Genomic DNA, 21,473 nt, shown 5'->3' on the forward strand with positions numbered 1-21,473 from the left:
CCTCTGGCCTTCGTTTCTGTGGGTATCTTCAGACCATATTGTATTGCTTGAGCTGTGTAGTCCTTAAGCCTTTTTTCTTTTCAAACTGTGCTTCCCGCATAACGAGATCAAAGGGTTAAGATGTGATTCCAGCGCTCAACTTTTGTTAATTGTAGCGTGGCAAATGGAATAGTGTGTTTTGGTAGCTAACTCTGAGAGTTGCGGGGTGCACAGCAGCCAGTTTGGGTTTATGTGATGCCTTTATTAGCAAGACTGACTCAAAAGGAGTTAAAAGAGATGGGAGATAGGGAATAAAGTCATTCCAAACCTCTTAATTGATCGCTCTTTGAAGTCTTCTTCTTGAGAACCGGTAGAGAGAAATCACAATTTTTTAAATTCATGTTTCCTAAAGTGCCATTGCTGCCTCAGGGGTGTGGAGGGTAAATGCCAAACTGACTATTTTATTCTCAATTTCAATTTTCTGCTCAGGTTATGGAGTGGTACTTGCAGGCAGGGACTGTAGGATGGCACTCTATGAACAGTTGGGCTTTTTCCTGTAGCTGTGAGAGCTCGGCAGTTTGCATAAGAAAAAAACCAGTTGCTTCATAAATTCATACTTTGAAGACCTCAGGACATTCTCCTGAGTGTCATTAGACTGCATAGAATTACAAAAGGTGTGTGGGTGAGTGCTGCTCTGTCAGGAAGGAGAGGGGGCACAAAATCTCCTGTTTGGGGTTGTAGCTGTCACCCTGCAGCTCTCCAGGACAGCACGGCTTGGTCCTGAGGTACTGCAGGAGGTGAGTGCTCCTTGGAAAAATCTGGCTCATGGAAAGCTCTGACATCGTGGTTGGGGGCACTGGGTATTTTTTAAGCGGGAGTAAATCCCCAGAAAACATGCTTTTAAGTTCTGTTTTTGGGAGTTGAAAGGAAACTAAGGGAGAGTTTGTGATGAAGACTCTGTTGTTTGAAGAATGGCCAGTGAATTCCTTTAATTATTTTAATTTTCTTAGGTAAAACCTTTTATGGTTCTCCTCTGATTAGTTAGCAAATGGGATTGATTTCAAATTTAGTGACTTTTAAAAACTGAAATCAACTGTAGTATTTGGGCAGGGACTCTTTTGCCTGGCCAGAAAAAGTTTGTCAGAAAAACTTGCTTAAGTTTCTAAAACTTTGTTGCCTTCCTGTGCAAAGAACCCGGGGGTTACATGTGGGGAGTGTCACATGTGGGAATTAGGGAATGTGATATGATGGGTGCTATTGCCAAAGGAAAATTAAAGTTCTTGCTCCCTCCAGAAAAACAGTGGTCAGTCCTCCTTGCCACATTTTTTCATGGAGTTTTAATCATGAAATTGCCCTTCCTGTAATGTATTTTCTTACCACAAGCAAGACTGTTTCAGCCTTTTTGCCCCATTTGGGATTGTTTGTTCTATTGGAAAAACAATAACCAGATAAGATCAAACATACTTTGCAGATCCCAGACTTGTGAGGTTACCGAGTTCCTCAGGACTCGGGAAGGTTTGGGTAAATTGAAGCAGTATGTTTTCCTTTCTGCTGCTGAAAGAAGGTAACTGGAAAGTTTGTTCTTCTGCAGAGTTCTCCCTCACTCTGAGGCTGAGGTATATGTGAATTTTCCTGATCTTAATTACTATTCCTGTCTAATTGCACACAGACTCTAATTTATCTCAAGGTAAGCTATTTAAAGCTCTTTCTAATTGGAAGGAGTATACTTGAGTGATTAAATCTTTCCTTCAATATTTCTTACATCTCTTTAAATTGGTTATTAGATTGTTGTGATCTTTGCCTTCTACTCCAGCATTTTGGAAATCATTACACAGTTTGCAATAATCAATTCAATTAAACATGGATCAAAGAATGAAAAAGAAAAGCTTATGTTCAAGTATTGTCATTCTTGATACTGTCCTAAGAAGCTGGTTTGGAAAGCACATGCTGGGAGGTTTTCTCCTTTGTTCTCTCTCCTTTTAAGAAAGTGCCTTTGGGGATTGAAGAGATCCCTGGTGTGTTTCTTGTTAGACATAATTTATACTTAAAAAAAAAAAAAAAGTGAGCCAAGAGTTTGAATGAAAATTCATCACAGCATTTCCACACAATGGTGAGGAAAACAAGGCACTTAGAAATGCTCAGTTGGGAAATACCCCTCCCCAAAATCCAGGGAAGCAGTTCTGGAGGGGGACAGCAGTGCTTTCAGGGAGTGACAGCAGTGACAAATGGACCTGTGCAATTGCATCCCCAGTTCTAATAAGTGTAATCTACCTACTTCAGTGTTCAGTTAGAATTTTACACTTCTGCATTATGAACTATTTTTGCTTAATCCTTTTATAAGTTACTGGGGTTGCGTGTTGCTGAGATTAAAGTAAATGTAATCTGCTTTTCATTGTTACCGACTCCATGGATTACGTTCGTTCGCGCTGTAATTTGGTGTGTGTCAGCAGAATTGGTTTTTTAACTGGTTTTTGGTCTGGGTATCTTCTTTTGAGCTTTTGGTCATCAACACTGGGGTTGCAGGTATCAGAGGGATAAAATTGGCAGCTGAACTGTCGAAGCTCCAATCCATAACCCCTTTTTATTGCCAATAAACCGCAGATTGTCGCGTGCACATAAATACAGCGTCAGTGCACTTGTGGATAAACCTTCCCCATCCTGGAAGGATCTGTGAGTCTGTGCAAGTGAAATTCTTGTGAGAAGGAAGGGAGGAAGGTATCAGCACCAGCATTTCGTCGCAGTTGTTTTTAATTGATTTACAGATCATTTTTCTTTTGCTTATAAAGATATTTAGAAATTCCAGTTACAAGCAGGTACGAGATGCATCTTATTTAGGTTTCTTGCATGAGAAAAGTGTTCCTGCAGGGAGGGGAAGTGCCCAGGACTGCCTGGCCATTGATAAGAATGCTCATGGATCAGGCACACAAGACAAATAGTTAAAAACATCCCATGGAGCAGGGTGTGGACAGTTCAGATACCTCTGATATTGAAGTTATTTATAGGGATGCAGCCTCTGAGTGCTGTGGTTTATACCCTGCCCTGCATCCACCAGAGGCCAGGGAAGGGCAGACTTGTCGCTAATGTGTTTGGCACCGTGGGATCGAGTTCCTGGAATCTCTTCTCAGAGAAATCAATGTCTCATCAGTTCCCTCTGTAGTGCCATTAGAGTGAAAACCAAAACAGAACTTCAGGCACTTGAGACCCGAGTGCTGCCTGTAAATTGTTCTGAGATACCCCCAGCCCTTTCCCATCCTGATGCCTTTCGCTGGAGCGTCTCCTGGAATCCTTGTTTGTCCTAAAGCTTAGAGTGAGTTGGGGGCTGACCCTCTGGAGCATCTCCTGGAATCCTTGTTTGTCCTAAAGCTTAGAGTGAGTTGGGCTGGTGGATTCCATCCAGTGGCCTTCATTGGACTCTGCTAAAAGTATGGAATTTGAAGCAATAGTCCCTTGGTTGCTGAGAATCAACATTTTGAAAGGGTTAATTTTTGGATCACTCAGTGTTCCAGAGGATTTGTGGCTGGAGAATGGATTGGATCTCTCGTGGCTTTTCTCTTACACAGAGCGTTGGTCTTTGGCTCCATGAGGCAAGAATTTCACCTACAGACCTGAAGTTGTGTCAGAAATGTTTGGTTTTGCTGCTGTGCTTCCAGTGTAGAGACTTTTGCTTTACAGGTGCCCTTCTAATGGAAAACGAGGCTTTATCACCCTCCATAAAAAGTAGTAAAAGCCTTTCGAAAACCCCGGATTTCAGAGAAGAATGCAAACATGGCTTTTATGTGAAAAACTTGTCTGTAAATACCTTGTGTGTCTTGTGCAGTTCAACTGCCTCAGCCTGTGCTGTCCCCCTTCACCTCTGATTAACAGAATTGTGCCTGCAAGAATCACAGAAATGTTTGATCTGTTCTTGGTGGGGGAGAAAAGGGGAAGTGTTCGTTTTAGGTGATGGGGCAGCTGGATTTTGGAATCCTCTCAGTGAAGCTCAGATATTGATTGCCTCGTTGCTCTGTCACTGGTCCAGCTCTGTGCAGACCAGTAAGTGCTGAGAGCGTTGGTTTGGGCTTTTTAAAGTGGAGATGATTGGATTTTATGACGCAGAAGTTGCACATAGTACCTTCAATAGCAGTCTGTTCAGGGAAACAAATGCCTTTCTTAAAAGTAGAATCTTTTACTAGGGAGGGGGATGAGGAGGAGAAAGGAGCTTACAAAAGACTGCTTATTTCTGTAATTTTACTCAACGCTATCAAAGCCATTTCAAACATAGTCGCTGCCATAAAATGTGACTATTTCAAAGTGAATTAAAAGCTTGGGGGCTGCAAGACAAACTAGAAGGTATTAAACCTTTGAGAATATATGGAGTTGAGGATGGGGCCAGGAGATGTTGGTTTTATCAGGCCTTGTTCTGCTCTTGCAGATTTTCAGTGGCAGGCAGAACCCCGTGAAACCAGGTTAACAGGATATTATTGTTCTCCCTGTGCTGTGGTTCAAACCTCTGTATTGTCTTTTCTTCTGCCTCTTTGGCTGAGGCTCCCGTGGCTGGTGCAGCTGTATTGATCCAGGAGTTGGTCAGCAATTTGCTTAATCTTATTCTCCTTTTGGGATTAGGGCTGGCTGTGGATGTCTCTGCTGGTCTGTTGTGTTAGCAAGCACTGGGGGGACAGCAGAGTGCTCTGAAGCTGGGATTCCAAGGCTAGGGAAGAGTGGGAGTTAGCAGAGGGTGGGTATTATGGGCTTGTCTGGAATATGGGGAACAAAGAAATGAAAAGCCAGGGTACAATTAGACCAGAGGTCAGCCTAAGCTTGACCCTCATGTCTATAGGAGATGATATACGAGAGATTTATATGGGAAGTGGCATGATAATTAATGAGAAGGAAAAGGAGCCTTTAAAGGCTTAGCTTGGGACTGATGGAGCCCTGGGCTCTGCAGCAGAGCAAAGACTCCGTGGCCATGTGGAAGTTTATTTAGGGGACAGAGATAAGTGCTGGTCACCTCATGTGCAGATGGCTGTGCAGTGAACTTCCCTTGTTTGGGTTAGGAGATGGGAATGAGCTCGCTGGACACATGCTAATAAACATGCATGGGCTCTGCCTCCTCTGCTCCAGCCAGGCCTGCCTGGGCTGCAGGAAATGCTCCAGTGGCCGGTTTCCACCCGGGAAGGACGTCTGACAGTGGGACAGGGAGCGGGGGGAGTTCCAGTCTCTGCCCTGCTTTGAGGCTGACACGGCCAGCAGCTCTTCCTTAATAAATGATGCATCCCTTTATCTCTGTAGATAACATCCTTCCCTGTGCCTTACGTGTTTATGGTGTATCCTGAGTGCTTTTTCCCAGTTTCCAGCCCTGATATAAATTGTCATACTAAATTCTTCAAGCCAGAATTCAGCAAGACTCTCCTGTTGGTTTTTCATGGTGTTACTTTGTTTGACATCTTCTTGCTCCCTTGATCCTGATCGTAGATCACTTGGTGATTCTGATTTGAAGGGACTGTAGGAAATCTCCAGCCCAACCTCTGCTGGAAGCAGGATCAGCTGAGAGGTCAGAACAGGTCACTCAGGACTTGATCCAGTCTGGTGAAACCTCTGAGGATGGAGGTGGTACCACCTCTGTGGGCAACCTCTTCCACGGCTTAGCTGTTCTCATGGTGAAAACAGGTTGGTTTGGTGTTTTTTAATATCCATCCTGAGCCTCTTCCTTCAGCTTGTGCTGTGTTCCAGTAGGAAGATCATGGCTCTCTTTCCTTGACATACTGGAAGGTTGCCAGGAGGTTGCTCCAAAGCCTTCTTTGAATGAGCCCTGTTCCCAGCCTCCTGCCAGGTCATCCTGCTGGACCTCACATCTTTGACAAAGCAGATTGTTTGGGAATGGGATTTGGACAGGTGATTCCATGCCAGGATGTCGTTCTCGAGGAGTTTTTACTCCTGAGGATTTCTGTTACTGGACGTCCTCAGCAGTGTACAAAAGTAGTTCCTGAGACTGTCCACTGGTACCAGTGGAAAAGGTGGAAATTGCTGCCAAAAATTAAATTTCATAAGCAGTGGACCTTCAGAGTGGAGAAGGTGACACACAGTGGGGCAGCTCTTCCAGGAGGCTTCATGAAATAACTGTCCATTTTGAAACTTGGCATACCAAGCTCTCCCACTCTTTTCCCCTTTTCCATTAAATACATGGTTCTAAAGCAGATGGAAAACTGAGCTCGATCTCCTTGCTTGGCTGCAACACCTGAAGTTGCATCTTTTGTGGCCACAGTCAGTGGAGTGTGCAAACACGTGATAAATGTTCTCAGAAGTTTGTGGTGGGCAGACCTTAGAGGCCTGGCTCTTCTAAGCTGGATTTACACAAGATACTCAACTGAAAAATGATTAGTTAGTGTGCAAAATAGAATATGAGATGAAAATAGCAGCAAACTGAGTTTTCCTTGGCAGTTTAGCCTAGGTGCAGCACACTATTCCATATTGAAAAAAAAAAAAAAAAAAAAAAAAGCAGAAGCCAAATGCAATAGGGATAATTTGGTTCAGGTAAAATCTGTAACCTGAACTGCAGGAGAGTCCTGTAAAAAGTTGTGGGGATGAGAATGTTTTTGATACATTCATTCCTCATACTGTTTCTTGAGACTCCCTTGACAAAATGATCTCACTTTTGTGCAGATGTTGTATCTTGTTTCCCTGGTGCAAAATAAGAGGCTTTGAAGCAGTCCAAGTATTTGTGTAGATTTTCAGCTTCTTGGAAAAGCTGTTGGAGCCAGCTCTGCTCAGGCTGTGGATGGAGCTGTGAGTGCACCTAGAAATGCACGTCACCAGGATGAGAAACGTGGGACAGAAACAAAGCTGTTCCTTTTGGTAGGTTCTGTGTTGATTTAACAGCATCTCATCTGTGAATCTGCTGAGGCCACTCCATGGCAGGGCTTCAAATTTTTTTAAACCACGTATCAGAACTGTTGTTGGTTTGAATCACAAGGATTTTAGATAATATTTTTCTAAAGGGTGTCCACCCAGGTCTTCATTCAGTTAATTCCTACTTTTACCTCTTTGCTGTTAAAATTTGACTCTTTCTGTTCTGCAGTAACATTTTTATTCGAGGCCCTCAACAATGTCACTTGGGTTTCGGAGGAAATGGCTAAAAATAAATGTGTTATAAACTGATTCTTAGGAATGGAAAAGTGGCTGTGGTGGTTCAGACCAATTCTGCCTGGTGTTGTCCTCCTGCAGCTTCTAGAAATGAGTGAGTGGGGAAAGCAACAACAGGGCAAAGTGGGAGAAATACCTGTCCCCTTCCTGCCATACTCCTCCATCTCCAGCCACTTCAGCTCATCCCTCTGGATCCAGTGGGCTGGATGAGCCATAATAAATCTATTTCCAAGTGGCTGCCTAGGTTTCTCTTGAACCTTTATAATCTGATTTTGTTTGCAGTGTTTTGGGAGGAATTTCTGTTCTGCTCTTTGCAGTGTGAGGACCCTGCTCGTGTTGCTTTGAGCCTGCTTCCATCCATGGCTGGTGTGTGATGGAGGAGGACAGACAGCTCATCCCTGTCCATCTCTGTGTGCTGCTCATGGTTTTCTAGATTGGATCATAGCTGTCATCAGGTCCTCTATTTTTAGGTTGAAAACTCTTAGCTTCCATTATTTCTTCATTAGGGGAGTCATGCTGGACTTGTGCCATCCTAAGAACGTTTCCACTTCCCGTGTGTGCGTATATATTTATTTTTTTATGATGAGACCACTGAACCCACCCACACTTGGAGCTTTGGGTGAAGCAGGAATTTATATAATTTAGAATGATTTCTTATTTGCTCTCTGCTCCCTTTCCAGTGATTTCTCCCAGTGATTTGTGTGCTTGCAGCTGAGCTGATGTTTTCATACCTGTGTTTATCTTGGGCCCAGCTGTGGCAAAGGTCACCCCCGAGCTCTGTAACGCTCTGGGCTGGCTGCTCTGCTTTTCCCACAGGCATCACTTAAATGATGGACATTAAACTGGGCTCTGCCAGTGATGCTTCATCCTTAAAACCCTGCTGATCCCTGGGTTTTCTTGGACGTTCAGGAACAGGTTAAGCCGAGTGTGCCAGTGCAGAATTCCACGCATGACCTTCCTCTATTGTTCGCTCTTGGAACAGCTCAGCCACGATGGTAACAGAAGAACTTTGAATAGCAACTGATGATCTAGAGCCTGGTTTTATTTTTTTGAAGAAGTTATTAATGCTGGAGGAATACTCAGCTTGTGTGTGCAGACTGGATTTTCATAGTTTCCTTTGACCTGTGCTATTCTGTTGTTTTTAAACACATGGAGGACTCTGAGGTGGTGCCAAGCTGTTTTAAGGGGAAGCAGAGATGTGTTGGAACTTGTTTCCTATGTTCAGTTCACTCGAAAAGTTTGGTAAAATGTGCCTTTGTTTTTCAGAGGACATTCACACAGTTTGGTAAAGGGCTTGAGCTAAATAATAACTGATTAACTGCAGGGACTCCTTCATTTTTTGGGCCCACATGATGATGTCTCGATGCCTTTATTTTTATTTTTCCCCAGTATTTTTCCTTTTGACATAGAGGCTGAGCAGTGAAGCAATTGGAACATCCTTACCTGGAAGTAGGAGCTGTACGTTGTTATCTAGTGAGCGGATCAGGAGGCACAAAGGTGAAGACAATTCATACTAAAATTCCCTGCTGAAACCCGGGAAATGCCTTGTTTTGTCACGGGACCCTAAATAATCCCTCGTGCCCCTGTGCCTGTGGCCCACGTGTGTAAAAGGGATGGGCAGGGCATAAATTCATGAACGTGTGAGAGTTATTCAGAGGCCATTAATGAGTTGCAAAAGACTTGTCTATATGCAAATTCCTATTCAGAGTGGGATTTGGATGAGGGTGGTTAATGAGGTGGGGCAGTGGTTTGGTCAGTCAGGATGAAAAGGAGCAGTGAGTGGAGCATCCTTCTCCCTCTGCCCCCAGAGTGGGATGGGAATGGGGGGAGGAAGGCTTGGAAAAGTGAAGGAGTGTTTGAATCTGCAGTCAGCGCTGCAGAAACTGCACCTCTCGCTTGGTTGGGATTTTGATAACTTTGCTATCAGAATTTTCTTAGGCAGCTCTTTGGATCCTGGTTTGTTCTCGTGGCTGAAGCCAAGTGAATGCAGGATCGTGCTTGGAGTTTACTTGCAATGGTTTTCACGGATTTTAAATCATAGGTGTGGCTGAAACTTGGCTTCTTAAAAATCCCTCATTCCATCAAGTGGTTTGTTTCCATGCAGGGTAGGGGTTATTGTGGGAATAAATTAATTGTGTTCAGTCTTAGTCTGGTTGTTAGAAAAAGTGTCTGGAGGATGAGGTGGTGGGTTGGGGCCCTGGGAAATGAAATATCCCTCTTCCCACCAAGCAAGTGTCCTTAGCATGTGCCAGAGTAGCAGGAAAATGTTTCTGTAGGCCCTGCTGTGCTCTGTGTGGGCCAGGAAAATATTGCATACAGAGTATATATAGTGTTCTAACTCACTGCATGCTTGAGCCTATAGGTAACACGCTGCTAATACACAGAAAAATGCAGTTTTCTGGCACGGACGGCTCTGGAAGCTGGAAGGACGGAGTATCCCAAATTCTGAGGGGTGAAATAGGATTGTGGGGTTCAGCTCAGCTTTGCCAGGAGTTCAGGCCTTGCTTAAGATGCATCTTCTCAGTCTTTCTCTGGCTGCAGGCTCATTCAAAGCCGTTTTCTTTCTCCTCATTGAAGGCTGAAGAAAAGCAGGAAGATCTGCTTCCTCTGCTATTCTTCTGTCATCTTTCTGCATTTTTACATAGTGGGAAGAAGCCCTGCGTTGTGGGTGATATGAAAAACTGAACTTCCTGCTTTCCCCTCTCCCTTTCTTTGTGCCCGGGGCTCTTTGAGCGCCAGCCCCGGGATCCGCATTCAGGCCTTGGCACGGCTGCCGCCCCCTCGCTCTCCTTCCAAGCTGTGCTGCTTCTTGGAATGAAATCCCTGGGATTCCTGACAGTCTCCCTGATTCTTTAGTGCTGGCAGCAGCAGCCAGAGAAGTCATCCGTGTCTCATTAACTGACTGACCAAGGATCCCCAGTCCGCCTCGCTGGGAACTGGGTTGAGGACGGGCTCAGGGAGGTTTTCAGTGGGAGCTGAACTTCTCCCTGCCAGGATTTTCACCTGGGCTTGGATTCACATCACAGAAGTTTTGTTGCTGATTTCTCTAAAAATATATTTTAGCGCTTTAAAATTAATCTGTGTCAATATGTGATGTGTAAATGCTAATTTTATATCATCTTGTTGCTTGCAATAAATAATTCCAGCCTCATGGTTTCTTGGTGCTGGTACCTAAAATCCTGAACCTGTAGGTTTGCAGGTAGCTGCTTCTATAAAATAGAAAGGGACAGTAATTCTTCTAATATAACAATATCATTCTTAACTAATACAGTGGAAAACCATTTCAGAGGTGCAAATCCTTTATTTAAATAGAATAAAAATGGAATGTAAAAAGATAATTTCTCAGGATTCTTCAAGCTTTTAATTAATCTTGATGACTTATTGCCATATGACTGCTTTAAAAAAAAAAAGCTGTGTACTTTGGCTGCCTGACGTAATTGCTGTGCATGGATTTGAAGACCTTAGGAAATAAAGAAATGTGGAATAGTAGCTCTCTCTTTTAAACTTGGCTTTTTCCATGCAGAGGCCAGGGTGATTGCTTGATGGAATCCTTGTTCTCAGCTTATTGACACAGTGGGAACTTGTGGCTCCGTGGCTCATTTCTGTGATAACAACTCAGGCTAATTGTTGGTAGTAATGAATTATTATTCTCAGTGCTATTAGAAGGGAATGGGGTGTTTGGCCAGTGTATTTCAGAGGGATTTGTTGTCAGCAGATTTATTTCCTTTGGGAAGGGGAATCTTTTAGTGGTAAATTATTATTTCCCATACCTGATGTTTTATCTTATCTCGTTGTTTTCCTGTTCTCCCTTCCTTCCGCCTTTCCTTCCTTCCTCCCTCCCCCATTTTAAGATGTTTTTGAACTGTTACTGGAGGCTTTTCTGTATTCCAGCTAAAATCCCAACCAAACATCCTGGAGCATCCTGTGGGATGGATGTGACCACAGTGATCGTGGTCCCTGGTACCCACTGACAAGGCCCAGGCTCCAAACCAGTTCCCAAACCCTGGGAATTCATTTCTCAGAGGGGAAGTTTGCCTCAAATTCCAAAAGGACCCATTCATTTTGTCATGTTCCATTTTGGGTTTCATGGGTTTTCTTTCTTTTTCGAGTGTGAATTGTGAGCTGATCACTCCAGTTTTGCAGTTTTCCCTCTCTTGGGGCATTAACAGAGCCATTGGTTACTTTTCAGGGAAATGAGATTCAATTATGTACTGCCTTCACCCTGCTGTTCAGTACTTTGCAAATCAGTATCCAAATTTAATATGATTCTTAATTAAACCTTCTTGAGATACCAGAATAATAGTCAGAGATGATGTAGTCTGTCTCCTGTGCTGCATCCTAGAAAATGGGACAAATGAGGAGGAAAAAAAGGGACAGTTTGGATATCTTTGAGTGCATAATCTCATATCTTGAAGTGTTATCTCATTCTGAGCTAATTAAGAGCAAAGTTTTAGTGGATAACTAATTTTTCAGTGCTGGGTGATAACTTACAGCACGTGGGGAATAAATCACTGTGCAAGGTGCAGACATTACAAGATTTTACTTTTAAAATCTTGGAGGAAAACCTGCACCTCTTACGGCAATAATTAGTTTTAATCAAGTGCTGTTTAAGTTGACAAACACAAGCCAAGTAATAACGTCTGTTGCTGCAGCAGAGATTCACAAAGCTTTGCAGGCAAACATCAAACCCTGCGTGTAGGAATGTTGGTCTTGGTGTGTGTCCTGCTGCTAAGAGGCTCTGGAAGCTGCTCCTGGAAGCTGCCTCTTTATCCACGTTGCAGTGAGTACATTCACTGAATTCCAGGTGCATTCTTCTCCAGCTTTCCCTCAAAATTGACTTGCAAAAGCTCCGTGTGCTTCATGCAGGTATTTGAGATATTTAGAAAGTAACCAGAGCTGTTCGCTGGGGTTGTGTTGGGAAAGGATGGCTGGAAGGGAGTCTGACAGGACAATCCAGTCTGTAAATCCCAAATCACTCAGAGAGTTTGTGTGATGGTTTATTTTGTGTTAGTGGTAGATTCTAAAGTGGATGTTTTATTTTTTTAAATCACTGAGGGAGGGGAAATTAATGTGAATTTGTGACCTCCCACGTGGCTTCTTGGTCCTGTCTTTTTTTATACAAAGAGACAGCATTTCAGACTGTTCCTGAGTGCTCTAACAGTTGTTATATCTTGATCAGAACGCTGTAAACCTTTGTCACAGTGATTCTAAGAGGACACAGTGTGTTTAGGAAGCTCTTTACACATCTGTTTGCAGCTGGCTGGGGCTCCACTGCTCCTCATTCCATAGGAGTTGGCTCTTCTGTCAGCCAAGAAGGCTCAGTGAAGAATATTCTTAATAAAAAGTAAATCTGTCTGGCAATGACCCTCTCCCAAATAATTGTGTTCATTCTTAGCCTTAGGTGTGAGTTGTTTGCCTGCAGAGAGGCTCCTGTGTCAGAGCCAGGATTTCCCAAACTGGTGTTTCTGCCATTACTTGTCATGGAAATCATTCCAGCAAAAGGAATTCCCAGCTGCAAAGAGAAAGACACCAGGGACAATTAAGTTTGAGCATGGCTGAAAAAACCTGGAGTCTCCAAGAAAATGGAGATTACCACTGTGTCAGCAACCTTATTTAATACCAAAAGTAATAATATCGTTCACCTAGCGGGGAAAGTCTCCTGAGACCGGTAAAGCTTTCGTTACGGATTAAGATAAAATGTTACTTGCTTTAAATCAAGCCCACTTTAGACATGACTTAAGTCTTGGCAGACTTTTCCTAACAAATCTCTCTCGCAGCTGGAGCAAGTCCCTGCCCCAGCATCTCTGCCCAGCATGGTTGGTCCATCTTCATTGTCACCAAACAAAAAAACCCCACGGGGTTAAGTGTTCAATACTGAATTTGGGGTGTGCGGTCACCCGGTTTGGCTGGTTCTCCCTCCTGGAGGAAATAACCTGTAGGAGAAGGGCTGGAATGGAGGTCCAGAAGGGCAAGTGCCTGCACTAATATGCCAGGTTTTATGTGTCAACACTTTTAGAAGGTATTTCCCATGTCCCAGAGCACAGCAAAATACCACAAGCATCTGCCAAAAGCATAAGACAACCTTTAAGACACGGGGATTATGTTGAAAATTCCAAACTCTGCCTGTTACCAGCAGCAGCTCAGGGGGCTGGAGCTGCCTCTGTGTTTGCTTTTCCAAGATCCTGTCACTCATCACTGAGTTTTGGTGCTTTTATCACTGTGGGGTTTTTGAATCCAGGCAGTGACAGACATCCCAAAGAACTCGGTGACATCACTGGTGTGGGATGAAATGGAGGGCTCTGGCTGGAATTTACAGAATTTATTGGTGTGTAGGTATGAAACAGCATCACTGACCTTCGTGAAACTTACTGAATTTAGGGATAGGCAGGTTTTACCAACGTAATAAACAAGAAGAAGTGTTTGCCAGGACCAGGTGAGGAGAATATTCCTTGGATTAATTATCCGTGGAATTCCAAGTTCAGTGGTGACGTGCTTCCATGGGCTCATACAGAAGCATTTTGGTGGGAGAGCCTGTCCAGAAGCTTCCACCTGAACTGCTGCAGTTTTTATGATCTCCTCCCTGGCAGATTCTTAGTATTAGCACTGATCTTAAAGTTGTAGGATCTGGGTTTAAAATTGCACATTCACAGAATCATTAAGGCTGAGAAAGCTTCATCGTTCAGGCAGGTTGGTTCAAGGGTCGTAATGTTTCTATTAAAAGATCTGCAGCACCGGTGTGATTCACAAGGAAATCTCTTGTTTGTGAGCCTGCAGAGGTAAATAACACCTGATGGCTCCAGCTTTATGGGTGCTTTCTCAGCTGCCGTGGCAGGGAATGCATTGCTTGGGGAAAATCATGAATACAGTTTGAGCTTAAGGAAGCCCAGATCTCTGGAGGTGCCATCAGCAGCTCTGCCCAGGCTGTTTTGGCATTTCCAGCAGCATTTTGTTGACTGATTTTTACTGGTTTCAAGCCTGGTTTTTTTGCCAGCTGTTCAGATGAGTAGATTTGCTCCTACAGTTACCACCTGTCCTTTATGAGCACTGATACACCGTGTAAATAGAGGTTTCTTTGACTAAGAAATACTCAATCCTCTTGTGTGTGCAACAAAAAGCAAATAATATTTGTACCTGCTACTGCCTTGTACCTGTTCCTTTGGTGCTGCCTTCATTCCCAAAGCCTCGGAGGTCCCACCCCAGCAAAAAGAGTTTTTCCTGATGAAAGCCGGTAGCCTCCTTAAAGCTTGGAGGATGTTGCATATTTATGACCGTTCTTCTGTGCCTTTGCCTCCCCTCTGGTTTGAATTACAGGGACTTCAACCTGTGGCTGTTTTGGTTGCCTGAGACAAATGCAGGAAGTCACAGCCTGTCATCGAGGCACTCGAGCTTCCCGAGCTTCCCGGGATTTGTTTCACTCCCTCTTGCAGATTTTCAGGAGACTGAGTTCAGTTTTTATAGTTCAGCCTTGAGAGCTTCCTTGGTGAGCCTTGCAGGTGGAATTTAGGGCTAGGGAATGTGGTTTATTAAAAATGGGGATATTTTTACCTTCCTGATTGTTCCTATTACCTTCCAGTTTCACAAATCTTAAATATCCAAGAAGCCAAGAGTTTAGTCTGAGTGTAGAGAGCTCCCTTCTGCAGAAAATTGCCCTCAGGGGTTAAAGAGGCTGCTCAGAGCATGCAGGAGCTGTATTTTTACAGCTGGGGGTTGGAGTTTAGTGGGATTAATTCAGAACCATTTCCATACTCATCTAACACTTCCTCATTGCTGTTATTAGAGAGAAAAAGTTCAATTTTTATTTTTCTACCTGCCTTTTGGAAGTGATTATGGAATTCCTTTTTCAAAGGGGGGAAATTTCCATTTGTGTTGTCCTTGTGTTGTTCGAAGGAATTTGCTGCAGAGCTTGCTCTCTTCTGTCATAATGACTCTTAATTACTAAAAGATCACTAAAGCTACTCACTGTGTTTTTAAAAACAAGAAATTTACTGTCACTGCCTGAAGTTGCTGTTTATAAACAGGTGATCTCCCATTTCTTTTTTTTTTCTCCTTTTACTTACTCTCTTCCATCTTTTGTCTGGGGTCTGAGGTGATTTTTTTTTTTTTCATTCCTATTTTTTTTCCTCCTTCACCTTTCGTGTTAATGCTTGGAGGATTGGGGAGGACCTGTTGGATTGCTTTAGGCACAGAATGTGGTGTGGGCCCCAGCCAAATGCTTCTTGTTGTGCTGGCAAATCATTAGAATGTGTTTTGGAGCTTATTCCCTGCTTCTGCTTATCATAAACATCCAGGAATAACTTACTGGATTCTCCAGATAGATCCTGGGGCTGACAACTGGAGATGGAGAACTATCTTTTCTAAAAAATCCAGGTCAAACAGTGGGATTAGAATGTTTTGCCTTGCAGACAGTTCTTGTGCTTCTGGATGGGTGAAAAATGCTCAGTCTTGTCCGTCACTCTGTGAACACTGCTCAGTTTATTAAAAATATAAATAAATACTGGCTGCTGCCTGGTTTTCACCTCTCAGACAAGTCCCTCCCTTCTAAACACGGGGGGAAGAAGATGCAGGTTCCCCGTGCGTGGTGTTGGATCTCAGCAGATAACCTGGGTCTGATCTTTCTCCAGCAGCAGCACTTGCAGCTCCTCTTCCTGCATTTCAAAGCAGAGTTTAAACCTGCCTGTGTTTTCCAGGCCAGGAATGATGTTCCCTGCCTGCATCTGCTCATTCCCCTGAATAATCGGAGCCTGTGAGACCAGCCACAGGTTATCCAGGGAATTTCTTATCCAGAGGCACCAACACTTAAATTTTATTTATTTTTTATTTATTTTTAAGCTTAATTCCCAACTTTCATAAGTCATGGAGACAAGATGTAGTTCCTGAAAACAATTTTCTCTGCTCTGACCTGTTAACCTGTGGTAAGGGTTGGAATTCCTTGAGCTGGGAATCTGCCCAGTTTGGGAATCTTTCTTTGGGTGGAACAACTGGGCTTGTGTGGAAAGCCAAGATTTCATCTCTGCTATTGCCCTTGCAGAGAAAATCAAAGTAAATGGTTCTTACTTTAAACAATTTCCATCTCTAATAGCTTTTAAAAAAATGTAATGATTATTTTGGAAAAGAGCTGTAGGTAGGACATCCCTTTCCTCTGGATAAGCACCGGAGAGCAGTGGGGAATGATGTCAGTGCTGCCCATGGATTACTCTCATATACTTTAACTGGCTTTTTCCAAACCTTCTTGGTTATCTGAAGTAGTTGTGGAGCAAGGAATTCTCCTGGTTCCCAGGTGGGTTGTTCAGAGTGTTTCCTCAACACAGAGAAATTGGGGATGCTCCCACTCCTGCAGCAGTGGGAATGGCATCAAATGCTTGGGACACATGACAGATGTGGGACAAATGACACAGCCAGAAAAATGGCCCAGGTTGGACACAGTTGGAAACTGGGAGGTGGCAAAATAACCTGGCCTCTTTCCCACCTCACGCAGACAATTACGGGACTTGTTTGATGGCAGCAAAATTCCCGGAGGGATTTGGGAAGGACTGTGGTGTCAGAGTTGGGATGAGAATGTTGGAGAGGGAGCACGGATAAGGAATCCATGACTAATGCAGGTTTGGTGGAGGAGCACGTGGTTGTGTTGTGTTGTCGAGCAGGAAATGTCAGATTGTGTTTAGAGATCACAGAGTTCCCTCCTTCACTCCAGGAAGGTCTTCACAGGGAGTTGGGACAGAAATGTGCCACCAACCTGAGCTAGGTCGGGTTTCTGGAAAGCTTCTTCTGCCTCTTTCACTCTCTGAACGATGTTTCTCACCAGCCTCGTCCTCTCTTTGGGCTTCGGGTATTCCCTGGGTATGACAGGTACCAAAATGCACAATACTAATGTGTGTTTGATGCTGGGGTTTGTTGGCAACCAGTTTGAGTGGCAAAAAACTCAACCTTTTTAGAGCTAAATAGCATCAGTTTCTTGTGTGCTGCTGTGATGTGTGTAGGAATGGGGACTCCCATTACTAGACACCTCGAATTGCAGCGTGCAGGATTTCTCTGCAGCCAGTCCTTGGGAAAAATGTGCATATCCAAAGCAGTTCAGCTTTTCTCTGTGGTTTTGTTACTTTCGTTCCTGTTAGGAAAGAGAAGTCCAAACATTTTGGCGATTCTGCTCGGCAGCCAGAGGTGGGGGCAGTTATTTGTGCTGTGGGTATTTGCTGTTGTTGGGGCCAGGCTCTTTGTGGTGGGCTTTGTACCCGGCAGGTGCCAGTGATCTTTTCACTAAACTGCTGCAGGCAGCAGGAAAGAAAAGCAAGATTTCCTGAAGCAAAACGCTTTGTGTCTTTGCCCTTCAGCTTTGCTGCTGCAACTGAGCCAGCGAGGGGTTGGAATTGTGATGAGGTGAGATGTGACAGAGAAAACGTGACAAGTTGCAGCTTTTTCATGTATTTACTTGGTGTGTCTGGCAGCACTTGGGTTGTTTCCCTGCTGTACTATCCTGCCTGTTCCAGGGTCAGGATGCCGTGGACCAAAGGATTGGAACCTGGAGAGGGCTTGGATTTCTGCTGGTGGAGCTGGGTTGTGTCCTCAAATAAAACACAGTGGGGTTGGAGAAGGGGACAGGAGTATTCCTGTTCATGTTGTGCGAGACCTTTCCCAGCTCGGCTTCCCGGTGCCCCTGAGGGACACGATCCCCTGGCAAAGCCCTGTGCAAGGTGGGGATGGTTTAAGGCATTGCCCCCCTTTGCTGTGGAGGAAAGGTTTATCTATAAAGTGAGAAGCTGTAATGAACCTGCAAGGCTTCACTGCTGGTTTTAAGGATGGCTCTGTTGGTGCCCTGAACACTGCAAACAGAATTGTTCTTGTCCTCGTGTGCGAGGAATGCGCCAGGGTGGGGAAGATGTGGGAATTTTGTTTGTTTTGGTCTCTGGGTCTGGCTCCACCGTGGACTCTGCATTCTGTATGCTCATTCCAGCTCGCCTTTACCTTAAAAACAGAAATCATCCCACATGGAGCAGGAGCTTCTCTGTTGCCTCAATTATTTCTTAAATCTCTTGTGCTCTTTGCAAACTGGGCCTGTGAGTTTATTACAAAACAAGAACAGAGTGAAGCTCTGAGAGGTTCTGGCTGTTCAGGAAGTGACTTTTAATGGTGATGGCATTAAACCCATCAGCTCTAACTACTCATTCTGTTGAAGAAGTGTTTGTAAAGCATTATAAATAGTGTTTTTCCATGTTTCAGATCTATTTGTTTCACTTTCCTTTCAGCTGTCAACACTTCAGATTGGAGCTGAAATGCCTTATTCTTTTAAGACATCTTCATTTCTTACCAAGTACCTCGTCTGTTCTCATTAGTAGCTCTGTGACAGTCCCACAGTTAAGTGTGAAGAAAGTTCTTGGGGGAAAAAAACCAACTCCATTTCTACCCAAAGGGTTTGTGGAAGGCTGCAGCAAGGCTTATCTAGGATTAGCAGTGAGATTCCTGAGCTCTGGTGCTGTGGTTCAGCAGAGCAGAAGTCTTGTGGCAAACTTGAGTTCAGTGTGGCTGGTGCAAACCTCATTGAAGATGTGAATCATCTCATTCAGGGCTTTTAAATAACAGGACCAGTTTCAGTGGAGGGAAAAACCTCCTGTGGACACCTGGGCAGTGAAGATTTCTTGCAGGTGCTGGAGCTTTGAGGAAGTGATGGGAGTTTCAGGCTGGTTGTGCTAAAGCCAGGGGCAGCACCTTTCTAATCTTGGCACTTCAGGTTTAAGAATGAATGTGAATAAAATCAGAGCAGTGTTTGAGACTGAATGCCTTGCACAGTTTAAAGGACCAGAGAGGATGGGAGCATTTGTAGTTTAATTCAGAGATTCCAAATGCAAATTCTGGTTTGGGCCTCCATCCTTCAGTGGCTGGGAAGTTGCAGAACCCTCGTGTGCTGAATTAGCTGCTTTGGTCCCGAATATTTACATCAAGTATTGTTTGGAATTGGATCTTTTGGGATTGACTGCAAAATACTCAGGGTATTTCATGCAGAAGGGCAGCCAGTCATGTCACTGGGCTTTAGGCATTTCACTTCCTTGTGATTCCTTGGGAATCCAAAATTCTGCAGGAATATCATCATTCCAGCTGATGTCTCAGGCCATCTGATGATGAACAAGCTGCTGTCAAGCGCTGAAATATATTTTTCTATAAAAACCAGGCCCTGAAGTTGATTTTCTGGCTCCTCCCTGCCCAGCTGATGCGCACTGGTGATTACTGGTTTCACTGGTTTGGGAAGTGTTTTTCTCAGTTCCTGGAGAAGTGAAACAGGTGACAAGTTGTACCAGTTTGATTCATTAGGTCATATTGGGAGACACTGAGTGGCTGTGTTAATGAAGATGCTAATTAATAGAAGGCAAAGCCCAGCTCCCCCATCCGAAACAGGACACGCAGCTCTGATGGGAGAAGCGCAGAATGGGAAGAAGTTTCCTTTAACCCAGGAATGATGGCATGGGGTTGCACACAAATGGGATTATATTCACTCTGCTTTTAATGTCATTGATCTCCTTTCTTTGAACCTGTGTGGATTAGTTCTGCTGCATGGCAGAAAGTGAGGGAGGCACTTGGAAGGGGTGTCTGGAGTTGAGGATTGGCACAGCTTGGATATTGTCAACGTATAACTTCTTTCACATCCAGCTAGAGCAATAAAAAATTGTTAGCATCAGAGATTCTAGCAAGTGCCCTAAAAAATGATTCAAGTTACAACCTTTATTTTGCACTGGCAACTTGTCCTTTTCTCAGGTTTTTTCCCCACAGAATGGAAATGCCTTTAAAAATCTCTCATTGCAGACCTTAAAATAAATATCTGTGAGCACTGTAAAAGGGGGCAGAGCAGTGGTGCCGTGCCTTCACTCTTAATGGGCTTCAGGCACTTTCTAGTGTTGCTGTGGATGCTGAAAGTCGAGTATTAATTCTTTGTTTTGTTTCTTTGAAGCAAATGGTTATGAGCCTTCGAGTTTCGGAACTGCAGGTGCTGCTGGGCTACGCGGGGAGGAACAAGCACGGCCGCAAACACGAACTGCTGACGAAAGCCCTGCACTTGCTCAAGGCTGGCTGCAGCCCCGCCGTCCAGATGAAAATCAAAGAACTCTATAGGAGAAGGTTCCCCCAGAAAATCATGACCCCAGCAGACCTGTCCATCCCCAGTGTGCACTCGAGCTCCATGCCGGCCACGCTGTCGCCATCCACCATTCCACAGCTCGGCTACGACGGCCACCCCGCCACGTCCCCCTTGCTCCCCGTGTCACTCCTGGGACCCAAACACGAACTGGAACTGCCCCACCTCACCTCGGCCCTGCACCCCGTGCACCCCGACATCAAACTGCAGAAACTCCCTTTTTATGACTTGTTGGATGAGCTGATCAAACCCACCAGCCTAGGTAAGAAAACCTCGTCCCGGCACTTGGTGGTGTTTGGGGAATAATGGCCCAATTCAGCTGCTGGTGCAGCAACTGGTTAAATATTGCATCACACCAGTGTTTAGAGAATTGCTATTTTTGGTAACTTTTGGAACAGATTGTTCTACATGGAGAGACGTCTTACGTAACACTCATTAGTTGCTTTAGCTGAGCCTCTAAATATGGTTTAAACATCCGTTATTTTTAAGGGGGGACTTTGACAAGAAACAAACTAAATCTTAGAAAAAAAGGAAAAAAAAAAACCAGTCTGCTTTCAGTAGTTCTTATAAACCACAGAGTTTCATTATTAAAAAAAAACCCCAAACTAAACAAAACTACCCCCAAATCCATCAAGCTTCTAAAATGTTCTCTTCTGTGCTGGGAAGGAATGCCAGGCTGGAAATTTGCTGGATCCATTACAGCTTGAACATCTGAATTTAGGGAGTCTTGTGGTTCTTTTGCAGTTGTGGCTACTTTTCTTGCAACTGATTTTTTGTATGAAGGTATAAATCACTGGTGGAGCTGCTGAGAAGGATCTGCTGCTTCCAGAGCATTATATAATGTGTGATTTCTCTGGCTCCACGTAGCACTTCACAGCATGGTTAACTTTTAATACTCTTAAATATTGCCTAAATGCAACAGTCCTGGTGATTTCTGAGGGGCTGCTCGTGTGGTGGAACCTTCTGCTGGCTTGAAACCCCAGGAAAGATTCACTGCTGGTAGGAGGAGCAGATTTGTGAGAGGAGATCTGGGAAGAGAGGGTGGGTGAGTGAGAAAAAAAGTCATTTGCAGAAGAAATCCCTTGTAAACAAAGCTGAGCAGGTACTTTCCAGTGACAGTCTGAAGGGCTGTGGGGATGTGGGAGGCCTGATGTGTGAGTGCTGAGGGTTGTCTGTGCATTTCTGAAGGATCTGGCACGGTTGCTTGCATATTTTTTTGGTTTATCTGCTGTAATTGAGGGAAAAGCAGAGAGTTTTT

General features: G+C 44.2%; 1 protein-coding gene across 1 annotated transcript in view; it reads left to right on the forward strand.

Annotated features, from left to right (window-relative positions):
- PIAS1 (protein inhibitor of activated STAT 1) overlaps window positions 1-21,473 on the forward strand; it is a 51,248-nt gene that overhangs the window by 1,341 nt on the left and 28,434 nt on the right. Inside the window, 1 exon segment of the mRNA XM_069026244.1 lies at window positions 20,033-20,477. Within this exon segment, the coding sequence (XP_068882345.1) occupies window positions 20,033-20,477 (445 nt within the window).

This window comes from Aphelocoma coerulescens, chromosome 10 (assembly GCF_041296385.1).
Source record: "Aphelocoma coerulescens isolate FSJ_1873_10779 chromosome 10, UR_Acoe_1.0, whole genome shotgun sequence".
In the NCBI taxonomy this organism is placed as follows: domain Eukaryota; kingdom Metazoa; phylum Chordata; class Aves; order Passeriformes; family Corvidae; genus Aphelocoma; species Aphelocoma coerulescens.